The sequence below is a fragment of the Drosophila innubila genome (genome assembly GCF_004354385.1).
Source record: "Drosophila innubila isolate TH190305 chromosome 3R unlocalized genomic scaffold, UK_Dinn_1.0 2_E_3R, whole genome shotgun sequence".
NCBI lineage: Eukaryota > Metazoa > Arthropoda > Insecta > Diptera > Drosophilidae > Drosophila > Drosophila innubila.
This window is the reverse complement of record NW_022995380.1, coordinates 23,652,602-23,679,710: the sequence shown is the minus strand read 5'-3', so window position 1 is coordinate 23,679,710 and position 27,109 is coordinate 23,652,602. Positions and strand designations below refer to the sequence as shown.

General features: G+C 37.0%; 1 protein-coding gene across 1 annotated transcript; it reads left to right on the top strand.

Moving 5' to 3' along the window:
* Window positions 1-553: 553 nt before the first annotated feature.
* On the top strand, window positions 554-2,147 carry LOC117789469 (neural Wiskott-Aldrich syndrome protein-like). Its single transcript, XM_034628500.1, has 4 exons — window positions 554-601; window positions 762-926; window positions 1,381-1,608; window positions 1,770-2,147. Exons 2-4 carry the CDS (start codon window positions 804-806, stop codon window positions 2,145-2,147), a joined length of 729 nt encoding a protein of 242 aa, XP_034484391.1. The 5' UTR covers window positions 554-601; window positions 762-803.
* Window positions 2,148-27,109: the final 24,962 nt, after the last annotated feature.

Sequence of the window (27,109 nt, the reverse complement as noted above, 5' to 3'; positions counted from 1 at the left end):
TAAAAAAAAAATTATTTTAAGCACTTTTATTCAATTTAAATATTAAATCAGTTCAATAAATATTTCATTTTGTCAAATTTTTCAACAATTTCTTAGACATTTGAAAGCAATGCTTGACTGTTTTCAATTGCTTTTTGCTTGCTTTATTGCTGTTAGAGATTTGTAGAACACCTCTGATAGACTTCTTTACTCTCAAAAGTGAATCCCCTTTTTAATTGTTTAATAACTAAACTCACGCGCACATACATACACGTATTTATCTATGATTGTATGTATGTATGTGTCTATTTGTGTTTCTAATCAGTAACATTGTTATTGCCAAAGATATTGCCAAAGATATTGCCAAAGATATTGCCAAAGATATTGCCAAAGATATTGCCAAAGATATTGCCAAAGATATTGCCAAAGATATTGCCAAAGATAACTGACTGACCGAGTTGACTGGGACTCAATCTCTTCTTTGACAGCAATCCAAGCCAAACATTAAACAATATTCAGTTTGCCGTGTTATTGTCACCATTGCGGTTGCATTTCCAGTTTTTATTTCATACTTTAAAAAACGTACACATCAAATTCAGTTCACCAAATTATCGCTATAATTGTAATTTGTTTTATTTAAACGTTCGCTTGGTGTTTATTTTGTTTTTATTTTCATTCAATTAATGCATCTTAGCGTTTGCTTTTATTCTGTTATTTTAATATTATTGTGCGAGAAAAAAATTTAAATATAATAACATATGTATGTATGTGCATTAATACAGCAAAGCCGCTGCGCCGCCACATAACTGAACAGATCGAACAGCATGTGGTCACAGAAAGGTCAACAAGAATTCGATCGGCCAAACCACAAAATCTGGGCACCCTGCGCAGAGCTGACCTTGGCTGAATATGAGGCGCTCTTTGGGTTATTGGGTAAAAAGTGTCAGGAAAGTCACAAAAAAATATTTAATACAAACAAGGGTTAAGCTTGAGTACAGTGGCTCTCAGTTATTTTGACTCACTACACTTGAATATTACAATTGTACAGGATCAAAAAAAAGTATTTTATATTCATCGCATTGCATCACTTTCTATTTTTCTGTCTGTGCAACACTTACTCTTACAGAACACCTTCCAAATAAGAGAATCTTATCTTATCGCTCTCCAATCAATTGTTAACTGCATTAAAGATAACGTCTGATATCTTGGCAAAGTTAAAAAGTGTTAAACATGTGAAATAACATGCTAATAATCATATTAAAACCGGTTGTTAAATTCATATTAAATTAACTGATAACTATTTTTGAAAAAAAAAATTATACTATCAAAATTAAACGAAACTGGGCTATTAACTGATAATGCAACACAATTTAATAGCAATAAATTCGATTTAATTAACAGGCCGTGTGCACTGCCTTTGGTCATATCTACAAGATTGAGGACAGTGACCATTCCCAATGGAAGAAGAAGGACGAGGGTGTAATTTGCTTTGTTAAGGATTGTGATACACGCTCGTATTTTTTGCGCACTTATTGCCTCAAAAAAAATGAACTGTTATGGGAGCATGAGATAAGTGCTGACATCCAGATTATTAAATTGTGTCACTATTTTCTAACGTTTGAGAGCAGCGTAAGTTCATCTAAAAATTCTCTCTTAAGACCTGTTTTCCTAAAACAGATCGATAGCACTCTTCGATATATTGATGCATCGATTTGTCTTTGTTGACTTTAAATTCGACATTTGAATATACGTCCTGTTAAACAAAGTTATCTTTCACTTTATCCCTTCAGGATGGCCGTGTAGGCTTGAGCTTTGAGTTGCAGGATGCGTGCAATATATTTTATATCGCTGTGAACGCCACCACCGAAACAGCTAATCGCGAGCTTGTGGAGAAACGCAGCCGGCAAAAGAAGCAGCAGACGCCCAAGACGAATTTCGTTAGCTATGCAGACTGGGATCTGGAAAAGGGCTTCGATTTAACGAGCAACGAAAGCGACGAGATGCTGAACAGATTCTTAGCCAAGGCGGGCCTCACTCAGTGCCAGCTAAATGATCGAGAAACTCGAGAGTTTAGATATGGCTTTATGCAGAGCAATAATAGGCTGGCTTCGGTAAAAGAGGATGCCTCCTCCGGTGCCCAGTCTTCAAACTCATCATGTACCCGTTAGTATTGAATGATTCATAATAGATCTCATTGAATCTATTGCTGTTTTTATTTCTGTCAGTCACAGAATAGCAACCAAAGAAGGGTGCCGCCGTCACCGACACCGACACCAACGTCCACGCGTTGGATCCTAATATTCAAAAACTTTGATCTCTCATAACTTCATCAAAACTAAACCGATTTTCAAGCAGAATGTCATTTTCTTCATGATTTGGTCTTTAAATTGACTCTGCATTTAAATTTTGATCATCTAGAAAATTTGATATTTTTTCGATTCTAAGCCATCTATCATCTAATTTTCCATACCTACCCCTTGACATTTTTTTCAAAAATTTTGATCTCTCATAACTTCAACAAAACTAAACCGATTTTCAAGCGGAATGTCATTTTCTTCATGATTTGGTCTTTAAATTGACTCTGCATTTAAAATTTGATCATCTAGAAAATTTAGTATATTTTCGATTTTAAGCCATCTAACATCCAACTTTCCATACCTACCCCTTGACATTTTTTCAAAAACTTTGATCTCTCATAACTTCATCAAAAATTAACAGATTTTCAAGCAGAATGTCATTTTGTTCATGATTTGGTTTCTAAATTGATTCTGCATTTAAATTTTGATCATCTAGAAAATTTGATATTTTTTCGATTCTAAGCCATCTATCATCTAATTTTCCATACCTACCCTTTGACATTTTTTTCAAAAATTTTGATCTCTCATAACTTCAACAAAACTAAACCGATTTTCAAGCGGAATGTCATTTTCTTCATGATTTGGTCTTTAAATTGACTCTGCATTTAAAATTTGATCATCTAGAAAATTTAATATATTTTCGATTTTAAGCCATCTAACATCCAACTTTCCATACCTACCCCTTGACATTTTTCAAAATCTTTGATCTCTCATAACTTCATCAATACTGAACCGATTTTCAAGCGGAATGTCATTTTTTTTATTTTTCGGTCGACCTGTTTTTGGGAGCCCTGATTATTATACATAAAATGAAAATTTCTGCGAGGATTGTCTAAGAACCGGTTTGGGGTCATTGGGAAAATAATTTACACAGGCTGGACAGTCTAATGACATTGTAAGACCCTCGTCTTAGGAAAGTTGAATAGTTTTTGGCCCTTTATGACCTATAATATACATATATAGTGTAAAATACTCTGAAATTCTTTAAAAACTCTATATACTAAATTCGAATGTGATCTAGAGAATGCGAAATCGACCTGGCTAAAATAGATTTAGATATTAGATACGAGCTACTTAGTCGAAAAATATTAATAGCCCCCCAAAAAATAGTGGCCTGCCAATTCCTGGAAGTTGGCAAGTAAAAAATTATTTCCTGTCCAAATAGGAATCACAGGGGAGAAGAAAGAAGTATGTACGAGTACATCATGAAGCAACCGGATGTTCATCCATCGTTCGAATCGCTGTGCTCGGTGCTGCGTCTATTTTATAAGCTCTTCCAAATCTTTTCGAGTTGATTAAAAACAATAAAAACAGCATGTTTCTTATGGTCAAAAGCTGAGCCATAAATAAGCAATTTATTGTGCGCTTCCGCCGTGTGCTCCCATTGTAAGCTTGCACAGCAGAGCAACGAGAACAACAACAATAACGATGACAGCAACAGCAACAACAACAACAATAACAACTCAGTGGAGTCACAGCATTCGGGCAGCGATCCGCAGTGCGCTACAGGACCTGGACATGGACATGGACATGGAACTGGACATGGAGCTGAAGCTGAAGCTGATTCTGAAGCTGGCTGTGTGTCCAGTTTGGCATTCGGACGGCTTTCGATGTTTATTGCAGCATTTGGAGTGAAAGGCACGAAGCAATTTCCGCTACCGTGAGAGCTTAGCAATATTAGCGGACAACACACACACACACACACACAACCTCTCTCTCACACACACACACACACACTCAGATACAAAGAAAACAAGTGATTTACCCTCAGCTCATACCAAAGGTCACACACACATTTGTGGCATTTTGCTGCTTCCTTTACGATAAGCCTGAACCATTAGTTATTTAAAAGGTGTGAGAAGCATGTTTGTAAGTTGGCGTGATTTAAGCTTGATTTAGAACTCAACTGCAATAGGATATCCTGTGACCATAGCACTCCTAACCGTACTTCCACAATATATGCAGGAAAACTCCAATTATTATTATTGTGCAATCATTTTTAACTCTCTCTCATATTTTATACACTTCTTGTGCACAACTTAAACTTCCACTTGAGCCTGAACTTAATAGTACAATTAACTGTATGAAGGTTACACCTTTGAGGGTCAAACTGTAGAACCTTATTTATGATTTGGGGAGTTTATAAAAGAAGAAGTCGAATTTAAACATGGTTGGTCCTCAGTTTTGGTTGGACGCTTTATCAGTTTAACTAAAAAAGTAGCTGAAACGGTCGTAGCATGCAATCCACAAGTTCCAATCCAGTTTTCATTGAACAATTGATCATGACAAGATAATTCTTAAATAAGTACCGGCTGGAACTTTTTATTTTTATTTTTATATTTTTTTTTTTATTGTTTTGGTGGTTTTTAAAGCATTTTCAGTGCAATTTCATAAATTAACAGAACAGCTAAGTTACTGGGTTCGAACCCAGTTATTTTTCAAACTGTATTTCTAGTTAACGTAATAGGTCGGCGACTCCAACAGCTAAGCCAAATTTAGATGATCCAACTTAAGCTTTTGTTAATTAAAGATTTGAATCTTAAAGCTTATCAAATCAGCTGCGAAATCACAATAGAAATTTTGAAGCTTAATCGAAAAACAAAACATTCCTTTGATCTAGACACACAACCAGAAAGCTTACCACATAGTTTACTAGAATACGAGAACAACCAAATTTCATTCTTTGGCTGTGCACATGCAATCCGCTTTTCTGTGGCAAGTAAATTCCTAGCTCAGTAGCTGCAACTGTTGTGAAATTGTAAATTCAGAAACGTAATTCGCGCCATGCTACTTATGATTACTTTTCGCTAATCGCTGAGCATTATTTCCTTTCAATTTGTGGTCTTTTATATACGTGTATTTGAGCGAAACGCTGACCACACCACAGACAGACAGACAGACAAACAGACATTGCCACATATATGCTCAGATCACGTATAAAACTGCCAGATAGCCCCGCATGAGCACGTAGCTAAATTGTTTGAATGTGGAACACGAGGAGGAGATTGAAGGCGGAGAGGTAGAGGTAGAATTTTAATATGGAATGAAAATCTTTGGTATCTTCCCAAATGCACGTGACAACCCAAATAGTTGCTCAATAGTTTTGACCATATTTTGGGTTGGTTGGTTGGTTGGCTGGTTGGCAACAACCGGAAACTTTTATGCCATTGCCATTGCCATTTTTCCGACATTTTCCTCGGGCCACTAAATCCATTAAAATTATATTTTTGGCGTATGCTTTTGATGCGATTTTCTAATTTGATTTTCTCTTTCCTATTTTGTGTTTTTTATTTATTTATTTTCATTTTATTTATATGCATACACGAAAATATGCACACACATACATAAATGGCGAGTATAAAGTACGTATATTTTTCTTGTCAAATGATGTCAAAATAAATTGAAGTTATTTTTCATTCTGTGGCTCAAATTGGAATTGTGGTCAACATTTGCCGCCATCCCACTTTTGCACTCATCCAGTTGACCAATAATAATGCCAATGCCAATACACGAGCTTGTATCCTGGATACGTGCATATTCTCTGGCCTGGCCGCAGAAATTTTCTAATTAAATTCGATTATTGCCATGCATGCGGCATAAATTGTTTTGTCATTTTAGAGACACAGTGGAAGAGAGAGAGAGAGAGAATGCGTTATTGAGAAAGAGAGAGGGCGAGTAGGAATAATACCTTGGCTCCCAGCCCCATATCTAACAGTGGCATTGGCAGCTTTTGGTTTTGCCTCGCCCCAAGCAACGAACTTGTACATATACTCGTTTGATATTAGCAGAAATTGAAAATCTTTCGCCTCAGGCTGCAAAATTTGCGACATGCTCCTCTTGTTGTCTGCACGTGTGTGTGCGGTGTGTGTGCGGTGTGTGTGTGTGTGTGTGTGTGTGTGTGTGTGCATGTACTCGAAATATAACAAGCCGTATAATTGGTGTACATGCCCAACATACATACAATCTGACAAGCAGGTTCCAATCCTATGCTTAGCACACTTGGCACAAACTCTGCACACCACAACGAAAAAATACTCTACCTTTTTCCTTTTGTAGAGTCTTGAATTTTTTACGAAATTAATAAATGCGTTTCCGCCTCTAAAAAGCTATTAGATTCAAAAAACTCTTAAAATCAAGTATATTCGTCTTAAATATTATATTTTTTAAATTAAAATAATTAAAATATAAATTCTTTTACAATCAATATGTTTTTTTTTTATTTTAAGTCGACGTAATTCGTAGCTTTAAGACAATATTAGTATTTAACCTAGTTTTATTCTACAGTCCACTATATATAATATGGCCGCCTTTAAAATCTATCGATCGATTAAGTGCTTTTGGTAGAAAAAATCTTTTTCAATTTTGTAGATATTTAAATTGCATTTAAATATAAGATTTGATAAACTTATTGTAAGTCTCCTTAAAGAAGATTCAATAATATAGGCAATGTAATAAAAAAAAAAAAAAAAAATCCCATACTACACACTTTTATCGCACAAATTAATAAAAATAAATTTTTCCACAGATTACTCTTCACTACAATCTTTACTTTAACAGAATAAAGTCAACAGACACTAACATATATCTTTTATAAGAATAGAAACAATCTGTTAGTGTTCTCACTATTCGGCATCCCAAAGATAAAAAATTGCACTTGTTTTTCATTGTTTTGTGGTTGTTTTTTTTTCGTATGATTTTGCAACTTGATAAAAATACAAACAGCAAACATTTTCATGTTTTGACTCACATGTCATTGGCATGTTTTATTTATAAGCTGAGGTATGCACCACCAGGAGCAGCACCACCGCACCACCAGCCATAGAAGCAACAACCACCACTAGATGGTCAGGCTGGTCAGGCTGGTCAGGCTGGTCAGGCTGGTCAGGTCTTACACAACCAGTTGGAATTACTCATTTGATTTGCCTGGACCCTTGTTAAGCGCTTGTTTATTATTTAATTTTCTGCCTCTTTCTTTCACTCCTCAAAGTTCTTTGAAAGTCCTGTGTTACTCACCTATGTTTTAGGTGTTTCCTGCTGTGATTGCAAAATTTAATTTTCCCTTTTTTAAGAAATTTACTTTAAAAAAGTGATGGTGTTTATATTGTGAGTGCTTGACTAAATATTTCTCTTTAATTTAGTCATAAGTGATATATTTTTAACACAAACTTTAACATTAAAATACTTATTCCTTAAACTATTCTGAACTCAATCCTTATAGAATCGATTGTATCAGTTGCATTTCCTTTTTCTCATTCTCTGTGCACAGGGTATACAAAGGCATTGCTGCTATTGCAGATACCTTTTAAATCTCAATTTTGATTTCATCAAAGCTGTTTTTCCTGCTGGTATCCTGCAGCTTATTCAGTCTGAGCTGCATTCAATTTCATAACCTTTTATATATTTATACAGTACATACACACATATACTGTAGAGACAAGTTTCTACAGACTTTGGAGCATTGCCACCTGCTGCGCAGCCACGTTGCACATTGACAAAATTAAATTGAATATTGTAAAAATATGTTGGCCATAATGATGTTGCCCCGCAACTTTCCACAACCCATCCTCTTCTCTCTCGGGGCATTGACAACGCTCTCCACAAAGAAGACAGAACACAGGGCAATGAGAGCGGAAAGAAGAAAGAGAGAGAGGGACACTGCATCCTGGCAACCTTTACGAGTGCTATTAAATATTTGTCCTTGCGACAACGACGACGACAACGATGCGTTTCCCTTGTTGTCGGTCTCCCTCTCCCCATTCTACCATTCGTACACTGTTAAAAATAAAAATGTTCTAAAATCAAGATTTTAATCTCAAAACTGCGTCGAGAACATAAAATTCTTACATGAAGAAAATGCATCTTGATTTTGAAAACATTTTAAATAAGACCAAGTTCTTATATTAAAAATAAATGTTCTTAAAATTTTTTTTTTGATTTTTCAAAATATGAAAAAATTAAAAATAATTTTTTACCTGTATAATTTTATTTAAATTTTGACTTTTACACATTTTAATCTGTCTCGATAATTTAAAAAATGTTATTTTAATTTGTTCCGAGTGGGATTCGAACCGGCGCATACTGCTTCACAACTGAAGCGGTTTCTCTAACCAGAGCGCCACGAGGCAACCAATTCTTTAATGTATTTCACATATTTACATATTTATATTTTCCTAACAATTTAAGTTTTTTATTTTTGTATTAAGAACTTTGATTTTCTAGATTAATATTCTTAGTTTTAGTAATATGGTCTAAAAATTTAATACTTTAAGAACAAACTATTAAAGATGAATGTTCTTAATTTTAGAAGTTGGTCATTTTTTTCAGTGTAGTCTTTGGACTTCTAAATTTCCGTCTCATCGAAGCGATGGCAACAGAAACAACGGCAACAACAACAACTACAACAACGGCAACAGCGACAACATTTCACTCAATTCAATTACCTTAAGAGTGTCACCGTCAAGTGTCTGGCAGGCAGCTTCGAGCAGCATCGACGACGACGACGATGAGAATGTTGCAACAACTAAAGGACACCCAATTCACATTGTTGTTGTTGTCGAGAGTTTGGCATTTAAAATCCCACATTTGATGTGCTTAGAGCTGCCTTTGCTTTTGCTTTTGCCACGGTCTGGTCTTCTGTCTCTTCCAGGCGACTGACAATTTTCGTTGGGTTTACCTGTAAACTCGACCTGATTTATTGCCTTACCGTGGCAGCATGGCGTGGCACGCTGTGTCGTGGCATGGCGTATCGTGACGTGGCTTGGCATCGCCCATAGCCGACATGGCGTGTAATAAAATTTTAATCGATGTCGTACATTTGCATGCCAATTGCTAGCAGTTACCAGTTGCCAGTTGCCAGTTGCCAGTTACCAGCTGGAGTTGCACACTGCCCTCCTCCACTCATCGGTTGCCAGTTGAGCCACAGCCAATTACATTGCCCCCTCAAGGCAAGCAAATGCGTCACATGTAATAGAACGCATGAGCGGTAAAACCAAAGCCAACTTTAAGTTTGCCTGACGGCTAATTTGATGCACATTTGCATAAACAACACTATGCAACACTGCAACTGCAACAACAACTGCTTGCCACACAGGTAACCAGGCAACATAATAATTATTTTGAGGCCCTCATCTCTTGGCATTAAACAAATGAAAATACCGCCAAAGGAAAATGCGAAAATAAGCGAAAACATAAATTTCTGTTACTCAACGGAAATGAAAAAGAAAATTGAAAATTGCATATATTTTTGTTGTTGTTTGTCTCTTGAGGCGACTTTGGCTTGCAACTTGCTGATGATGACTTTTCATTGCCAGGACAAAGCGAAATCCTTAGGCTGTCGTTGTGCATAAATGAAAAAACATAAATGCAAATTGCAAGTGACAACAAAAATACATTATGCAGTTGCAGTTGTTGTTGCTGTTGCAGTTGCAGCTGGAGTTGGAGTTGGAGTTGTATTAATCGCTGTGACAATTCATATGAGCGAGATCCCTTTTTAAGCTCGAGCTCTAATTACAATACAGAGTGGCAAAGCCGTGTGCAAAATAAGCCATTAATTTCATACTTACTGACCATTAAGTCCATTTACGGGTTTTGGCCCACTCTATACGCATTTTCACGCTTTGCTGTCACAGCAATTACGCCTAAGCTCCGTCAAGTGTCAAACATAATGCGGCGATTGCCAAACGTCGTGCAACAACAACAACAACAGCAACAACAACAACAACAAACAGTTGTCACTGCTTTGCGGCCATTAAGTTGCTGCCAAATTGCCGACTCAGCGCGTCTCTTGCGAAAAGGGACAAATCTTTTTAATAACTTGCAACATGTGTACGAAATAGTTGACACACGACTCTCTAACAATTTTCCTTTCTCTCTATATCCCCAATTTCTCATATATCTCTCTCTCGCTCTCTCACTCGCAGTTGATAAAGACATAATAGCATAGATTTACTTTTTATGTGGCAACATTTGCGGCTGATATTATTATCAGGCGTTCGTCTATCCACATGAGGTCCTTGGCCATTTATGCCATAATTTGCCAAACAATGCCGCAGTCAGTCTGTTGGGTAGGGGTGGGGGTAGGCAGCAGCTTATTTGGCAAATCACCTGCGCTTCCTGCTTAGGCAAACTTAATACTTCCCGAGCCGAGAGAACATAAGACAAGAGGCAGCCACAACAGCTACAAGGCAGCATGTTTTCTTTAAGACGCAAATGTCTGTAAACAAAATAAAGTATACACACACACACACACACACTCGCACACACACTCGCACACACTCGCACTCAATCCATATAATACCCAGGCAATTTTGTTAGAAGGCACCATCCTGTTGCTTTTTGCCAAACAGACAGTCCACTGGCTTTTCATTTGATAAACAACCAAGGCAACCAACTGCACAGCTAGATGGTTACCTGTCTGTCTGTCCGTCTGTCTGTCTGTCTGTCCGTCGCTCTGTCTGTCCATTGAGCCAACTTGGCCAGAAGCAGCTCCTCAAATTGTGCTCAATGTTCTGGCCTCGCCTTTTTTGTGCTCTTGGCTGACGGCACTCAAGTGCCTTTTTCAATTTCCCCAGAGGCGCTTCCGATCAAACAGGAAGTGCTTAAGTTCAAACTGGAGTGAAAAACGCCCCAGACTCAGGCTCAGACTCAGACCCCTAAAGATGGCAGTATCAACAGACAACATATTATGTTTTTTTTTCACTTTTTTTATATTTTTTGTTGCTGTCAAACGGCTAAAACTCATAATTCTCTAGGCTATAAGGACTCAATTTTACGCTACATCAAAGCATTGGGAGCAAAGGAATTACCTGACTTATTAGATATGTGTAAAGTGAGATAGAGCGAGAGAGAGAGAGGCTTCGCCCTTTCTTCAATTATTTTCGGACAACCGCAGGGTATTTGTATGCCAATATGCCCACACGTCAATTGCACAGTACACCTGCCCCATTATCCGACACAAAATAACTTCCATGCAACAACAATACAATCTTCATATTCAGTTCCGCACACACACACACACCTGTAACTTCATTACAGTTCTCCTCACCCTTCAGTGCGCCTTAAGGTATGCAATATAAATATGAACTCGAAAAATATGCCGCATGGCAAAACAGGCGTTGTAAGCCACTTTTTAGGGGTGTCTCATGCACAGACAAGGGCATCATATTTCATATGGCTAATAAACCAGACGACGCACAGTGGCAACAACCATGGGGCGGGGGAGGAAGAAGGATGAAGCGGAGAACGAGGCTGGCAGGAACATGAATTTATTAATGAGTGGCAAATGAAGTTTTTCAGCGCTTCAAACGTGGCATTCACAGTGGCAAGACCACAGCTCTGTCAACTTAGCTGCCACACAGTCATACACACTCACACACACACACACACACACACACACACACACTTCGATTGGCAACAAAGACCCATCAAAATCTAAGGAATTTGCGGGCAACGCACAACTTGAGTCTGATTTACGTAGATTTTGCACATAAACAACAATAACAAATATACCAGCAACAACAATAACAACAACAACAGGAGGCAGTGCTAAAAGTCCACAAACAAGGATCAACCGCTCAGCCATGAATGCAAATTGAAAGCACAAACTGCAATTATTGGGGTTCCAAAAAAAAAAGAAACACAACTCGAAGGAAACCGGAAATGAATAAGGGCGCGCACATTTACCGGCTGTGTGTATATGTGTGCGTGTGTGTGTGTGTGTGTGTGTGTGTGTGTGTGCAAGTGGGTGTAGCTTGGGTTTTTCGAAAAGCTAACAAACTTCTGTGATTGATAAATATTTAAAGCGCAGCAACAAAGCGAAATAATTGAAATAAGTGAAGCAAAGTCGTGCAGAGGGTTGCTGCTCCCCCCACCCCACCCTTACTGTTGAGCCCCTTTCCTGTCTGTGCCCCACCCCAAAATGGCCACACGGTCTCGACACTCGACTGACTCACCCTGTTGCATTGACGCTTGTGACAACAACAAGCCAAAATGCTTGTTAGTCTCCATGCCGGGCACCCTGAGCTCGTGCTTCTTCCTTTTCTCTTTCCCTTTCCCTTTCCCTTTCTCCTGCTGCTGCTGCTGTTGCTGCACCTTGCTTCAATCTAATTTCAGTGCTTATCACTGAAGCTGAAGCTTAGCTGCTTTAAAATGCGAATGACATGCCAAAGTACTCCAGATTCAAAAGATTGGGACAAGGGCAGCGACAGCAATAGCGACACTGCCAGCCTTTCCTCTCACTCTCCCTCTTCCTCTCTCCCTCTCTCTTTCTCTCTGTCTTCCTCTTTCCTTTTCTCTCTCTCTCTATGATTACGCTTCAGTGCAGGCTTTGTTTGTCGGTTGAACAGCAGAGTGTCGTCGTGCTGTCTTAATGTCCTGCTCGACTTGCTTGTTGATGTCACCTTTCCCTTATTGGCATACTCTATTCTCCAGGGAATACAAACTTTTTGGCATACCCTAATATGTAATATGTCTTACGTTCTTGGTCCGAAATTACATAAAATTTGTGATTGCGACTTAGTCATGTTGCTGCTGCGTGTAAACTCTACAGACTAATCCTTTATTATCCTTGCTCTAACATAAATATATTTTATTGACTTTCAAGACTACTAGCATATTGTTTTATTTTTTTCTTCTATTTCATTTCATTTTATTTTCTTTACGTCAAAGACATTAAAAGATATCGAATATTGTTAAAAATAATATAATTTAAATAAAATAATTAAAGTTGACGGACATAATAAATAATAAATAAATTATAAATTTAAAGATTGGAATTTTTTCCATATAGGGCATGCTCTACAAATCTCCAACAATCCGATATCACTCCAAAACCAATTTTCCGGGGTCCCTAAAAACAATTTTAGTTGCTTTTACATGTCAAAAAATTGGTTACTTAAATGTATTTAACTAAAGTAAATTATATTATCAATTAAATACAAATATATGATTTTTATATATTTAAATATAAGAGTTAATTTTGTGTAAAAGCCTGACACCAGCAGACTCAGAAATAAAAATTCTGTCAAACTCCACATAAAAAAAAAACTGTGCCAGGAGTTTTTTGCGTTTTTTTATATGAAGTTTGACAGGAATTTTAATTTCCGGGTCTGCTGCAGTCAGGCCTTGAGCTTGAATTCATTTTATGGCAGCTGAAATAAAATTCTCTGAGGAACACAGACTTCATTGCACTTTTTAAAATATGATAGAGTATCCTCACTTCGCTGTATTTCTACATCTCTGCTATTCTCCCCTTTTGCGTAACGCGTTTTCTGCTCTGTTTTGTTTTTTATCTTGGGCTTTGTCTGTGCCCACATAATGTCGCCATGTCGCCATTTCGGCAGACATTGTTTGATTTGAATTCATTGTCGCGTAATTTGCACTGCACGCCTTTCGGTTAATGGGACGCTACCTCTCCCCTCTGTCCTCTCTGTCCTCCGCGAGCCATGCTTCGCCCACATTTCAGGTACTCGCCCATTTCGTGTCGCTAATTACACAGTAATTAAAATTTGCCGTATTTACACACTCACACACACACACACATGCCTGGCAAGTGCGTGCAAAAATGTAAAAAAAAAAAAAGAAAACAACAAGAAAGTTGAAAAAATTAACAATGTACTTTGTGCATACATACATACATTTCACATTTGGATCTCTCTCCTATTTTGTGGCACATTGCGCATACGCCGCGTACGCTGCACGCTTTGCATGCGCTTTGCAAATTAAACAAATGGCATAAAAACAGAAAAAAGAAAATACAACAAAAAAATAATAAATTTGAACTAAAACCTAAAACAGGCGGCAAATGTAATGACGTTTCGTAGTTTGTATTTTTATATATATATTTTTTGGTTTTTTTTTTTGGGGCGTGGCCGACATTTAACACATATCGCCCGTCGAAAACAAGCTGTAAATGTTGGGCACCTGTGCGCGGTAGGCGTGGCAGAGAGTGTTCAGTGCTTTTAACATATTTCGTATGGACTGCGCCATTTTAATTGCATTCTGCCCTCACATTCTTTGGGCTGCCATGCAGGCGATAGTTGCGCGCCTAAAAATAGGCTGCACTCATTCCAGCTGCTGCTGGCTAAGAGTGCTTTTGCGTGTTTTCTATTTTCAACTTAATTAATAGCAAACACAACAACAACAACAGCAACAACAACAGCAACAACAGCAACAAATGGAAATATATATTCTTGGTTAGATTTTTTGGTTCGCCTCACACTTGATTTATATGGCGCACATATTTTATGCATAATGTTGCTCGTAATTAGTGCTGCATACGATTACAGCTAACAAATGTTGGCCAAAAGTGGTTCGTTGTTGCTGTTATTGCTAAGCTCAGTCTGATTTAGCCATTACCTTGCCATCTAATATTTATTATCAGTAAATTACAATTGTCTCTTACATGCAATTCCATTGCTTCAACTCGAGAGCTCCTGCTGGTCATAAATATTTATTTACAGCTCTACCAAAAACCTGTCATTGCCAAAAGCAAATGTTTATTTAACTTTCGGCTTTGTTGCTGTCTTTGTCCAATGGACTTTACCATTTTATTCTCCAATTTGCAGAAGGCCATAGATTTTTGGTAAGTCGCAATGTTGAGCACTCGACAGCCGAGCATTTTTCATTGACAACTGCAGCTTTAATTAAACAATGCACAGAAGCTGTGCATATAAATTCCTAATGTCTCATCTAATCTTATCCATGCTGAAAATATGAAATTATTATTATAAATGTTTTTATACATAAAACAAAAACTGACTGCTTACAGCGATTAGCTCAAAGGGCCTTAAAACTTTAAATTAGATGTTAAATCATTCGAGTAAATAACAAAGTTCGCAATTAAATTATGCACTAAATAAATAAACTAAAGGTTCAGCTGAAAAGTAACTTTAAAACTATAAAAGTTAACCAAACTATGAAAGCGTTGAAAATTTTTAAATAAGATGTAATCTAATTATTTTATACAATGTATCTAGAAAAGTAATTAAAACTTAAGAGTGAGTCAAATGTTGATTGTAGATATAAATTATTTGTAATAATTACTTTAAGTATATTTAATGAAAAACTTACCATAAGTTGTCAATTAAATGCTTATTGTAATATAGCTTTGTAAAATATATCTAAAAGATTAAATTACTTTATTTAAAATATCAATTAAAGCTCACAACTCAGCTACATAAAGTACATAAAGAAAGTAAATAAAAATATTGAATCAGAGAAAATTAATGAAGACAATGTAATGTAAGATAATTTATCTTTAATTTCAACAAAAGAATTTTCCGTTTATTCTGCAAAGTTGCATTTGGGCAGAATCAAAAGCAATAAATGAAGGAACAGCGAAAACAATCAGCAAATTAACTTTATCGCCATTTGGCAGTCAGCAGCTGCATTATGTTTGCTATGTGTGTATGTTGAGTGTGTGTGTGTGTGTGTGTGTAGTGCGCTAATGAAGCGAAAATTATCTGCTTAGCAATGGCAATAATACCTGCAACTGTTGCCGCTCTTAATGCGGCCAACTTGCAACCGTTAACTGCTTTCTCCTTTGCCACCAAGTGCAAATCATTGTAATTAATTTAATTCCTTTATATTTTCATCTAGACGACGAAACGGTAACGATCCTCCGCAATGCGCTAAATGTTTCCTGCTTTTATTTGTGACTTTTGTTTTTGGGGTCGTCCTGCACTTGCTTCTCCCTCTGAAACTTGCTTCATTACGCTACATGTCATTGTTGTTGTCCCTGCTGTTGTTGTCGTTGTTGTTGTCGTTGTTGTTGTTGTTGTTGGCCACAGCTAAAGGCATTTTTCAGTGTGCTGTGCTGTATTGTTAATGTTGCTGGCCTTCTGTAAAATCAGTTAACTCCTTTTGCTAATTACCAAAGTTTTATTTCAGTTGCTATCCTTTTAAACGGCAAGCCCAAAGCTTTTACAACGAAACGGGCGAACGGGTAAACGGGCAAACGGGCAAACGGGCAGCGGTAATCTTGATGTTCGTGTCAGGGCCACACTTTGTTATGTGGCACATATAGTATGTATGCTTGTGTAAACGTAGACAAAGGGTTAATTAAAAGCTGTAAAAACTTGACGTTGCTATTGGTATTGGTAAGTATTGCCAACGTGCGTTCATTTTACAACACTGAGCGTCAAAGTTACTTTGACAGCTGCAGTTCAAATGTCAAGTGCACACACACACATATCCAAAAGCGGGCAGAGACAGCGAATGAGTGAGAGAAAGAGATGGAGATGGAGATGATGGAGTTTACTGCACGCCCACATGATATGCTCTTTGTAATTGACGAAAACAATAACAAATTGTAAAGCGAAACGAAACTTCAGCCGCAACAAGCAACAAGCAACATGGTGGCAAGTGGCAAGAGGCAAGAGGCAAGCGGCAACTGCACTTGAAACTTCCTGTTGCTGCCTGATGACGAGGTCCTAGACAAAGTGCTGTCAGTGAAAGTGCATCGTGCTCTCAAGTTCTCAAAAGGTAAATATTTTTGCCTTAGTTATGAAATTTTCAGGCAAGTGCACTTGACTTGCCAGCAAATGTTGCTGCTGCTGCTGCTGCTGCGTCTCCTTGCAATATCAGAATCAATCAAGTGCTCAAATTTTAATCAGTTGTTCGACAACGAGTTTCATGAACTCTTCAACTTTGTTGGCAAACCGCAGGCCACAAACTACTCGGGCAAAACTAGAGGCAAGGATATTCTCCATGGCCACAGTCCAACCACAAATTACACGTTACTCGTTACTCGTTCTAATACTCTTCTTTAGCTTTAAATGATGCTGAATTTTGATGTCTTTAGCGGATTGATGAGCATTCCGAACACAAAGGACAACCCACAGGCAATCCTTGTTGCTGTATCTCCCACACTCTGCCTCTCTTTGTTGAAAAACAAATAACAATAATTATCTTGACAACAATTTCCGGTATTTGTGCTTCAGTCGAGCGCAACAAGAACCAAAATGAAACTCAACTCAACTCGACTCGACTCCTTCGTCGACTCGATTTGGTAGGAACTGGGGTTATATTCTGGCAAGGGGAGGCCACAGGTTTGAATATTTTGTAATTCATGTTGCTTTTGTTGTTGTGTGGTTGGATGGTGCTTGTAGTCCATTCCCAGTGGGTTGGTTCCCTTGTCTCTTCCCGTCAGACAGTCGCCGCAGTTCGTAAATATCTTGTCAGACGTTGTTAAACTTTTGTCTTATGATTCCATCATGTGATAACGAATCCAAATGAAGCTCGACTATAGACTTGATAGCCAACATTCATTTGTTTCCTCAAAATCATCTTAAAATTAAACAAAATCCCAACTCAAATCATTTCTGACATTTACCTGCTGAACTCGAGCTTTCGAATTATTAAATGTTAATTTAAGCATGAAATTAAAAGAGTAATTTATACATTTGGCAGATGATCGAACAGCAGTTATTATCATATGAATGATGTATGAGAAGTCATCTTTAAAATTATACTTCATGTACCCTCTAAACTTCAGAAATAAAGACATATTTAAAGTATGTAATTGAACAATTTTGTTAATGGGCGAAAAAATTTACTTTAATTTATTTTCTTTATTTATTATAAAATATGATGCCTAATATAGGTTACGGCCTTAAGTAGAATAAAAATTATTTAGTATGCTAGAAATTACTATTAATTTAAGTGTGTATGTTATTTATGAAATTTTAATAAGCAAATTTATTTAAATTATTATTATAATAATTGTAAAAAAAAAAATTCTCTTTTATTGTTGCTGCTCATTTCATTTAAAATAAAAGCACAACTCCTAGCCGTACCTTGTCTGTTGTTATACCTTTACCATTTATTGCATTTTCGATATTAAGTTGATGTGGTCAATTTTAACGTAATTATGTGGATATACCTTTAAACCACCTGCGACCCTTTGTTCCCTGTACAATTTATAAGTTTTAATTGTGTGTCTGAGCTGAAATTCGAAATTCCTGACTGCCGTTTCTGCCAACACAAAAAACATTTCCAAGCAATTAAACCCAAAACAATTTTGACTAGAAATTTGCTTAATCCAACCGAAATACGCACACAAACACAAATACAAACACCCTCTTACACACATGTGAGCAAATATTTTAATTTGTATTTATTTTAATGCTTGAACGCCTTTTGCAAAATGCCAGGCGTAAAACCCACATCGCAGTTGCTTTTCCCCCATTTTCAATTTCCCCGCCTCATAGGCAAAGAGGGCCACAAACTGCAAGAAAATTCCTTTGAGCGCTTGGTCAAATGATTTCCAGTTATTCTTTTAATGTTGTAGTCGCTTTCTCCTTCTCTTTTTCCTGACAAGGCGCAACGCCTCAAGTTATGCAGCAAGCTTTGGTGGTTAGCCAAGGGCAAGGACAACCAAAAAAACAACGATTCAACTGCAGCACACACACTTTTGGGCCATCAAATAAACTTTAATGGCCATGTTAATAATAATAAAATTTCATTAAATTACCCAGGAACGGAAAAAGTGAGACAGTAGCAACCAAATGAGGCATAGGCAAATTTTCGCTTGAAAGAAAATTAAGATAAGTTGCTTAAAGTGGGCGATGGTCAATTGGGGGAGAATGTATGTATCTTTTGCTGGCCTCTTAAGAAAAGCCTGAAAACAATTCAATTACGCTGTAAAATGTCTAACTACTTGCAGTACGAGTATGTGTGTGTGTGTGTGTGTGTGTTACGTGTAATAAAGTTTCATTTTATAGAGCTGCCAGCTTCTCTAGGGGCAACAATTGGTGACGCCAGAACCGCAGCCAGAACCGTAGCCAGAGCAGAGCAGAGTCTTTTGAGACATAACTCGTGCTCATCACTGTGCACAGTGACCTCAGACTACTCTCCACCTCTTGTTGTTGTTGTTGTTGCTGTTGTTGCTGTTGTTGTTATTATTGCTATTGCATTTGCACAAGTTTTGTAGTAAATTGAAAGCATTGCTGCGGTCAGTGTCTTTGTCGTTTTTCTGGCCCAACAAAATTCTTCAGAATTACTTTTACAGTTTCTCTCTCTGGTCATGTTGTTGTGGTTGTTGTTGCAGCTGTCCAAAAAGGCGCACTAAACACTAAATAAAATTTTAGTTTTCAACTGCGTACGCACACACACACACATTAACATACACATATACATATACAGATGTACGCACAGGAGAATGCCGCAATGTCCTTGGGCATATAGTCGTATGTGCAGCCTGCCATCTTTCCGCCTTCCGTTCTCCCCTCGCCAGTGTCGCCCTCGTGTGTGACTCTGCCATATTGAACGAAGATTTATTGCAGTGCCAGTGTGTCCAAGTGGAAATAAATCAAATAATTTTCCATGTGGAAAAATTTCAAGCACAAAAAAAAAAGAAAACTGAAAATTAAAAAAAAAAAAAAAAATATGCGGCGAGAGGAAAACACAACAAAAGTCAAGTGAGCCACAAATTCTGGCCAAAACGAGTGCAAGCAGCTGCTCGTAAGGCTCATTGTGTAATTTACTCATTATGCAAGCACAGTCCATATGTGTGTGTGTGTGTGTGTGTGTGTTAGCTTGCGCTTGAAAGTGTGCTATGTAAAGTGCAGATTCGCCGTCCTGACTTGCTGGCAGGCCCAGTGTTTGCTCATTTTATAGTACATACAAACAAAACAACAACAACAACAGCAACACGAGTCATTTAGTCTGCCTCTTGGTGCATATGCATGAGTAGTCCTTTGGCCAGTTGGCTCGGTCGCTTCACTCTGAACTCTGCCCTCTGCACTCTGCACTGCGCCGTTGTATTTTTATATTAGCGCTCATTGCGCATACGACCCGTTCGCCCTTGCACACATTACCTAACTGTCATTGTCCAGAAAATTAACGAAAATATATGTATGTGCATGTATACACATACACATGTACACGTATCTGACATCCAGACACTCTAAAGGCTGAAGGCGCTGCCAGTTTTCAACTCGGAGAGCTCTGGCCGAAAATGGGCGAAAAAAAAAGAAGAAAACTTTTGCATTTCCTCGTACTAATGTATGTTAATTACAGGGGGATTTTCCATGCAGAGGATTTGCATTTTAATTTATGCACCGAAAAATTTGCGTTTTTCCAAACAAAACAAAATTACACGACATCAGAGACAGAGAAAGAGAGAAGAAAACGAAAAAGACTACAAAAAAAAAAAAAACATCTATATGTATATAATGCCTCAAATGAATAGTTATAGCGCAATCATCCGTGTGCATGAATGTGTGTGTATGTCTGTATGTATTCGGGCACTTTATTATATTGCTACCAAGTGAAAGCGTTGCGAAGTAAATTGTTAAAATTATAATAAGCAAATGAAAATAAGTCTAAGCTGAAAATAAGTTAAGTGCCTGACAATTTATATAAATAAAATAATATTATTTTTAATGGGTTGAAATTAAAGTGGAAATGCTAGAGGTATATGTAATTAAGATTACACTTTTATTTCTACACTTCGTGGTTTTTTGAAAAAAGTCTTGAATACTAATCTGGTTATTGGTATAAAACAGCACTATGACGTTTATTTTTTTTGTACAAAATCAGGCCAAGTTTGAACAAAATTTTGACTTGTAATATTGCTAGCATAACTTTGCCAAGCCTGGACCGAATTTCAAGCGGAATATCATTTTGATCATGACTTGGCCTTTTAATTCATTTTGCATTCAAATTTAATATATTTTGCTAAAAAACTTTTTTCTCCTCTGGATCTTGGTTTCGATTTTTACCCTTTCGAGACAGAGTTTTATTTACAATTAGTATCTCATTTCTTTATATATTAGTATAAAAAAGCACTTAAGCATTTTTCAATTTTTAAAAATTGATGTTTTGATACTGGAACAAATACGAAATAACAAATCCGAAATAAAACCTATGATTGTCTGATTTTCTACTTATTTCCTAATTACGAATCCTAGCCAGAAATATGCTTTGGACTTTAACTCGTTATTAAAGATTTCATTTGATTTTAACTCAATTTAATAAGTCGGAGATACGTATGTACAGAGAAGAGAATACAGAGAGAGGATAACAGTTTCACAGAGCTTAGGAAATGTTTCGCTGTTGTTCAATTAAATTAATACAAAGCCCAAGTACACACATTAATGCTAAGTAGACACACACGTGATGGTGTTGGTATTGGAGCAGAGAAGAGGGACGTTAGGGGTAGTGGCAATCTCAGCAAAGCCTACGAAGTGTAGGCAACTTAAGCAATGGAATTTGCACACAGGCAAATGGAATGATGGGGCAACTCTGTTAACCTGCTAAGCTGTAGACTACAAACAGGTGTAGTGATGGGGAGGGGGAGGGGAAGGAAATAGCAAAGTGTGGATGCATGTATGTGTGCTTGTTAAGCATCTTACTCTGGTATTTATATATTTACATTGTGAATGTTTAATGGCGATATGAGACAGATTACAACAAGTTGTAGGTGTGTGCGTGTGTAGAAAAATGACACACTCGCAACTAACTAAAAGAGAATATTTAAGCAATCAACAACAACAACAACAGCTTACAACACACAAGCTGAACTCAGAGCTTGCTTTATTTCACTTTAATGAATATTGCATAACCAAAAGGCGCGCTGCAATGCGCCCAACGAAAAAGGGCGCAGAATTACGGAAAAAGGGGCGGACAAAACTAAAAGCAAATATTATATTCCTTCAGCTGACAGAGTGGCCTACGGCCCTAAATCATTCAAGCGTTATTTTTATGGCTCGAACCAGAGGCAAATTCAGTTTCAGACTCGCATTCAAAGTCAGAGATTCAGTGAGTGCCTCCACGACGAGTCGTTGCCGTTGCCAACTATTTAAAAAAGCAATTTTTTAGTTAATTAAACGACAAAGAAATACAAAGGACGTACAATTTTCCCAACGCTCATCGCTAGCGCCAACTCTATCGCTGATGCTGTCAGCCCCTCGGGTCTTAACTGCACTCGGAAAAGCGGAGGGAAAACAGCAGAGAAGTCAAAGTCAATTGCCAGTTGCAGCTGTAAAACGAGACGAACGGACTTCAGGTTTTAAATTTGTTTGGTCACTTTTCCGCATTGAGGCTACGCCACATAAAAAATTGTTACGTCTTTTCTAGCAGATACTTAAAAATAGCAATGTAAATTCAAATTTTAGATCGAGTTTTATATCGAAAAATAAGTATCGAGTTGTCGATATATCGGAAGATTGTATCTCGAGTTGAAAATATCAAGTTTTCTCAAAAAAAAATTGTTTTTTATTTTAAAACGCAATTGTTATCACAAATACACACGTTCTTTTATTACAAATCTTATTTTTCTTGTATCGTTTTCATACTTTATTCAAACTTTTGCAATTTTGTAGACTATTTATTATTACGGTCGTTCTCAATTCTTCAAATTTACTACGATAAACAATCCCCAGTGAGTTGTTGCTTTTTTTTGGAAATCGATTTAATCAACTCGATAGATCGTCAAAAAAAATCATCGAGTTCAAGTACTCGATAATCGCTTTCGCTAAAATAGAGCTGTCGATATTTCGATATATTTTTACACCACTATTTAAAAATAAAGTGTATCTTAACTACTTTTCATTCAATATGTCTGAAATATAAATATCTAGAGAGTAAGGAACAATTTCTATTGAAAATAACCGAACTAATCGATCGATATTTCGATATATTTTTACAACACTATTTAAAAATAAAGTGTATCTTAAATTATTTTCATTCAATATGTCTGAATTATAAATATCTAGAGAGTAAAAGACAATTTCTATTGAAAATAACCAAATTAAATGAGACTGTTCCTGAAATCTCTCAGATTTCAGTTTCTGGACATATTTTCGGAATAACAAATTATGAATTTAATTTAAAATTTAATACAAAAAAATAAACATAGAAAAATGTATATTATTTTAATTAAAAATTTCAAGTAAACTTTTGTACTTTGGAATCTCTAAACGAAATAATTATCCAGCTAATATATCTAATAGTCCTAAGCTGCATATCCTGAATTTTCTAGAACTAGGCACAACTATAAGAACATATAGTATTGGAAAGTCAATTCGTTCTATCCCTTATCCTACTGTGCTACAAAATTCTTTTGGGGTTTGTTTCAAGCTTTTTAAGCTGCACAGTAATCAATGTTAATACATTTTAATGAGTGCAATCAAAGAGCCTGGTTTATCTGTTTTGGCCACACTTAAAGCTAATGACGCCAAAGAGCTGCGAGAAATGCAAATTACGTACCCAACGGGAATTTCACAACATTGTTAACAATATTTGCTACTTATTTTTGCACATTTGTCGCATTTCGTTTATCCCTTTATTTATTTGCTCTAATTTACAGCAAACAGTTTTGTTTCTCCCTTTCTCTGCTTTACCATGTTTGTTATTAACAATGGCGTAATCATCTCAACCATTTCTGTTGCCAGTTGGTTTTTCTTTTCAGCTTTTTTTCGGGGTTTGCCCCAAAACGGTTTTCATGCTCTAATTAAGTGCATTTACTCTAATGAGCAAAAATTGCAACCGGCAACTAAAAATGGCAACTAAAAATGGCAACAAAAAATGTCACTGTCGCAGTAGCAGTTACTGTAGCAGTTGCAGTCACAGGTCCGTGAAAGACGCGACCGTGCGTGAAAACTTTATTCTTTAGCAGAAAGATGGGGGGAAAAAAGCTTGTGGTTTAACCCCAGTAAAGTGTTTTTCCAGCTTAGGACATTAGAATTTGTGGAGTGTCATCAAGTCCTTTTAACCACACTCTCTCTCTCTCTCTCAGTGTATGCATATATATGAATCGATATAGAGAATCTGTTATATAATCCCCGACTGCGACTCTGTTTGGTCATCCATTTGTGTATGCAAAATTCTGTGTCGCTCATTAGTGCAATTTGCATGCATGACAGCAAATTGAGGCCCAGTTTGAAGCCAGCAGCCGTGTCCATCTAACTGTACCATTCAAAATAAATGCATACTCAGATTGCCAGCTAGAGATACAGATACAGATACAAATGTTATTGCATTTAGCTGCTACGTTCGTCAAATACAGCACCAGACATGGGACACAGGACACAGGACAGTGGACAGTGGACATTGGGAGACCAATATAGGCAACTCCTCGTTCGTTGTCGTTGTCGTTGTCGTTGTCCAATTCAAATATGTGTGTGTATTTTTATTTGGCAATGCGCATACGGAACGTACACTAAGCGGCAATTGTTGTTAGTAAAAGACTATATACACTACCACCCGTCGCCCTCTCTCTTCCTTTCTCACTCTCTGCCTTTCGGCCTGACCGATCCTATTCCATGTCCTGTCCAGATTCGGCGACACTAAGTAAACAATGGCGCAGCTGTGGTGCAGCATAACACACGATGATGCCCATGGCCTGTCTGCGCTGCAGGCTTTGCAAATATGCAAATATATCCACACACACACACACACACACTCACACACACACACACACACTTACTCCTCGATAACATTTCGTTAGTTTCGAATGGAGCGTCACATGCAGATAAAACACAAAACATTCCGAATTAGTAGTCGAAAAAAGCAGCAGCAGCAACAACAACAAGAATTACTATTTTTCCAAAAACCAAATTCATTTTCAATTAAGGACATTTCTGCATATCGACAGAGTGTCGCATTCCTCTCTCACTCTCTCTCTCTCTCTCTCTCTCTGCCTAATGCATTCTGTGTTGTGTGCATGCAGTATAGATGGGTTAAATATATTACGTATACGTATATGTATGCAATGTATATGCATATAGTTTTTGGCAATTTACAGTCGCCGCTGTTGACACTCGCACAGCCATATTGCCAGGGTGTCAGAATGTGGTCAAAATGCCAATTGCAAAACAATTGCATTTTGGTTACTTTGCTCTTAAATCCGGAATTTCGATGGCAGCCAACTAACCAACATTGCGACGGCTTCCGTTGACATTCGAAACGGGTTTGCTTGCTAACTGCTTGACTGCCTAACAAAAAAGGGTGTCGAACCGAGGACACTGGACAGTAAAGACAATAAAATGCTGGAAGCCGGAGCTTAAAAGCAAAATATTGTAGCTACACATTGAGACAGAGAGATAGAGCGAGTGAGAGAGAGAGAGAGTGTGCATAAATCTCCTGATGCATTGCGTGAATTTCATTTCGAACTCGATTCTCTTTTATGTTTTTGTTGCCATTGTTACAGTTAATGTTGTTGTTGTTGTTCTTGTTATTGTTGCAATGCAATGGTCAAATTTTTAGACGACAAGCATTTTTGACATATTCCGCAATGAAATACTCGCCCAGCTGCAAAACAAAAACCGAAAAAGCAATTAAATTGCACACTCTCAAATGCAACAAGAAACAAAAAAGCAACAGCAACACACAGAAAAAAGTACTAAGCAACAATATTAAATACATAGTTTGAAAACTGCTAGAATGAAAAATATAAAAAAAATGTTTCACTCACACGCATGTCCAAATTGCATATGACATGCAAATACGTTTAATTTCAAAAACTAAACTAATAAAAGCAACTGTCATACTCGTCCTCTTGTCCACACTTGTTTCCATTGCTTTTTCAAATCCTGCCGTTGAGCTCTCTATTTCGCTTTTTTCTCCTTTTTTTTTTGCGCAAAATAAGCAATCGAAATGTATTTGGCTAAATTTGAAAAGTTAACACAAATACAAGTTTTTGTTTGGTTTGCAGTGCAATTAAAGCGCGCTGCATTTAGAGAATATATGAGATTATATTATCCCTTGATATCCAACGCTTAAAGTAAAGCTCCCTATCATATGAATTACTAAATTACGAGTAATATGTAAAAATAAACTAAAGTTAGTACGTATAAATCACAGTAACGTAGTTGGTAACTCATTTTGAAAGTAATCTAAATCTTACAATGGGAGTCATTTTTGAAATGGTGTCTCTACAAATTTGAAATTCGATTCTGTGATATATTTATGGTATGAATTTACTTTAAGAAATTAAATTCTAGAGTTTTATTTGACCACAAATATTGTTTAATTCTAAATTTTTTGCACGTCAGGATCTTCTAAAACTCCTCTCAAAGTTATCAGAAGTATTATGCAGCTAAATACAATTTGTATGTGTCTAAAAAGCATGCTAAACATATTTTAAATGCATTAAATATAAGTAAAGCAAATGACAACAATGATTTAGCAAAAAAAAAAACGTTTTGAAAGAGGGCATAGCGTATTGCATATAGAATATATAGCATCTGATGGCAATACAAAACTTACGCAGCATGTAGAAAATTACAAGGAAATGATGCGCAGAATATTTCAATACGAAATGATAAATATAATGCCGAAGAGTGGCTACGAGTGCTCGTATCTATAGTAAAAGTATCTGTGAGTAACACAACACTGCCGTGCGTTCAATATGAACGTGCTTCTCTCCAGCAACTGTCCTGGCAACAATATGTACAAACGGGTATTATATAAGCACACTTACTTACACACACACACACACATATACACAGATACTCAAGCACAGATACAGATACATAAAGATACAGCTACATGCTGGCAGTTAAATGCGGCAACAAAAGAAATCGCACATTTCAACGTTTTGAATTTGTAAAAGGATATTTTTCACATTATAATAAGAAATGAGGCTGAAGACGCGCGGCGCATGTTATGACCACACCCCCTACCCCTAGCCAGACAGCCTGCCCCATCTATCCTTTCTACCCTTCCTTGCCTTATACTCTTACAGTCTTTCTCTTTTAGTATTTGTGTCTTTTGTAGCCACTTTAAAATGCAGAACAGCTGAAAAATCATATAAACACAAATAATAAAAT

Coding starts and splice junctions, on each gene's coding strand:
- LOC117789469 (XM_034628500.1), top strand. CDS start 804: ATGTGGTCACAGAAAGGTCAACAAGAATTCGATCGGCCAAACCACAAA. Junction 927..1,380: donor TATTGGGTAAAAAGTGTCAG/GAAAGTCACAAA, acceptor TTTAATTAACAG/GCCGTGTGCACTGCCTTTGG. Junction 1,609..1,769: donor TTCTAACGTTTGAGAGCAGC/GTAAGTTCATCT, acceptor TTATCCCTTCAG/GATGGCCGTGTAGGCTTGAG.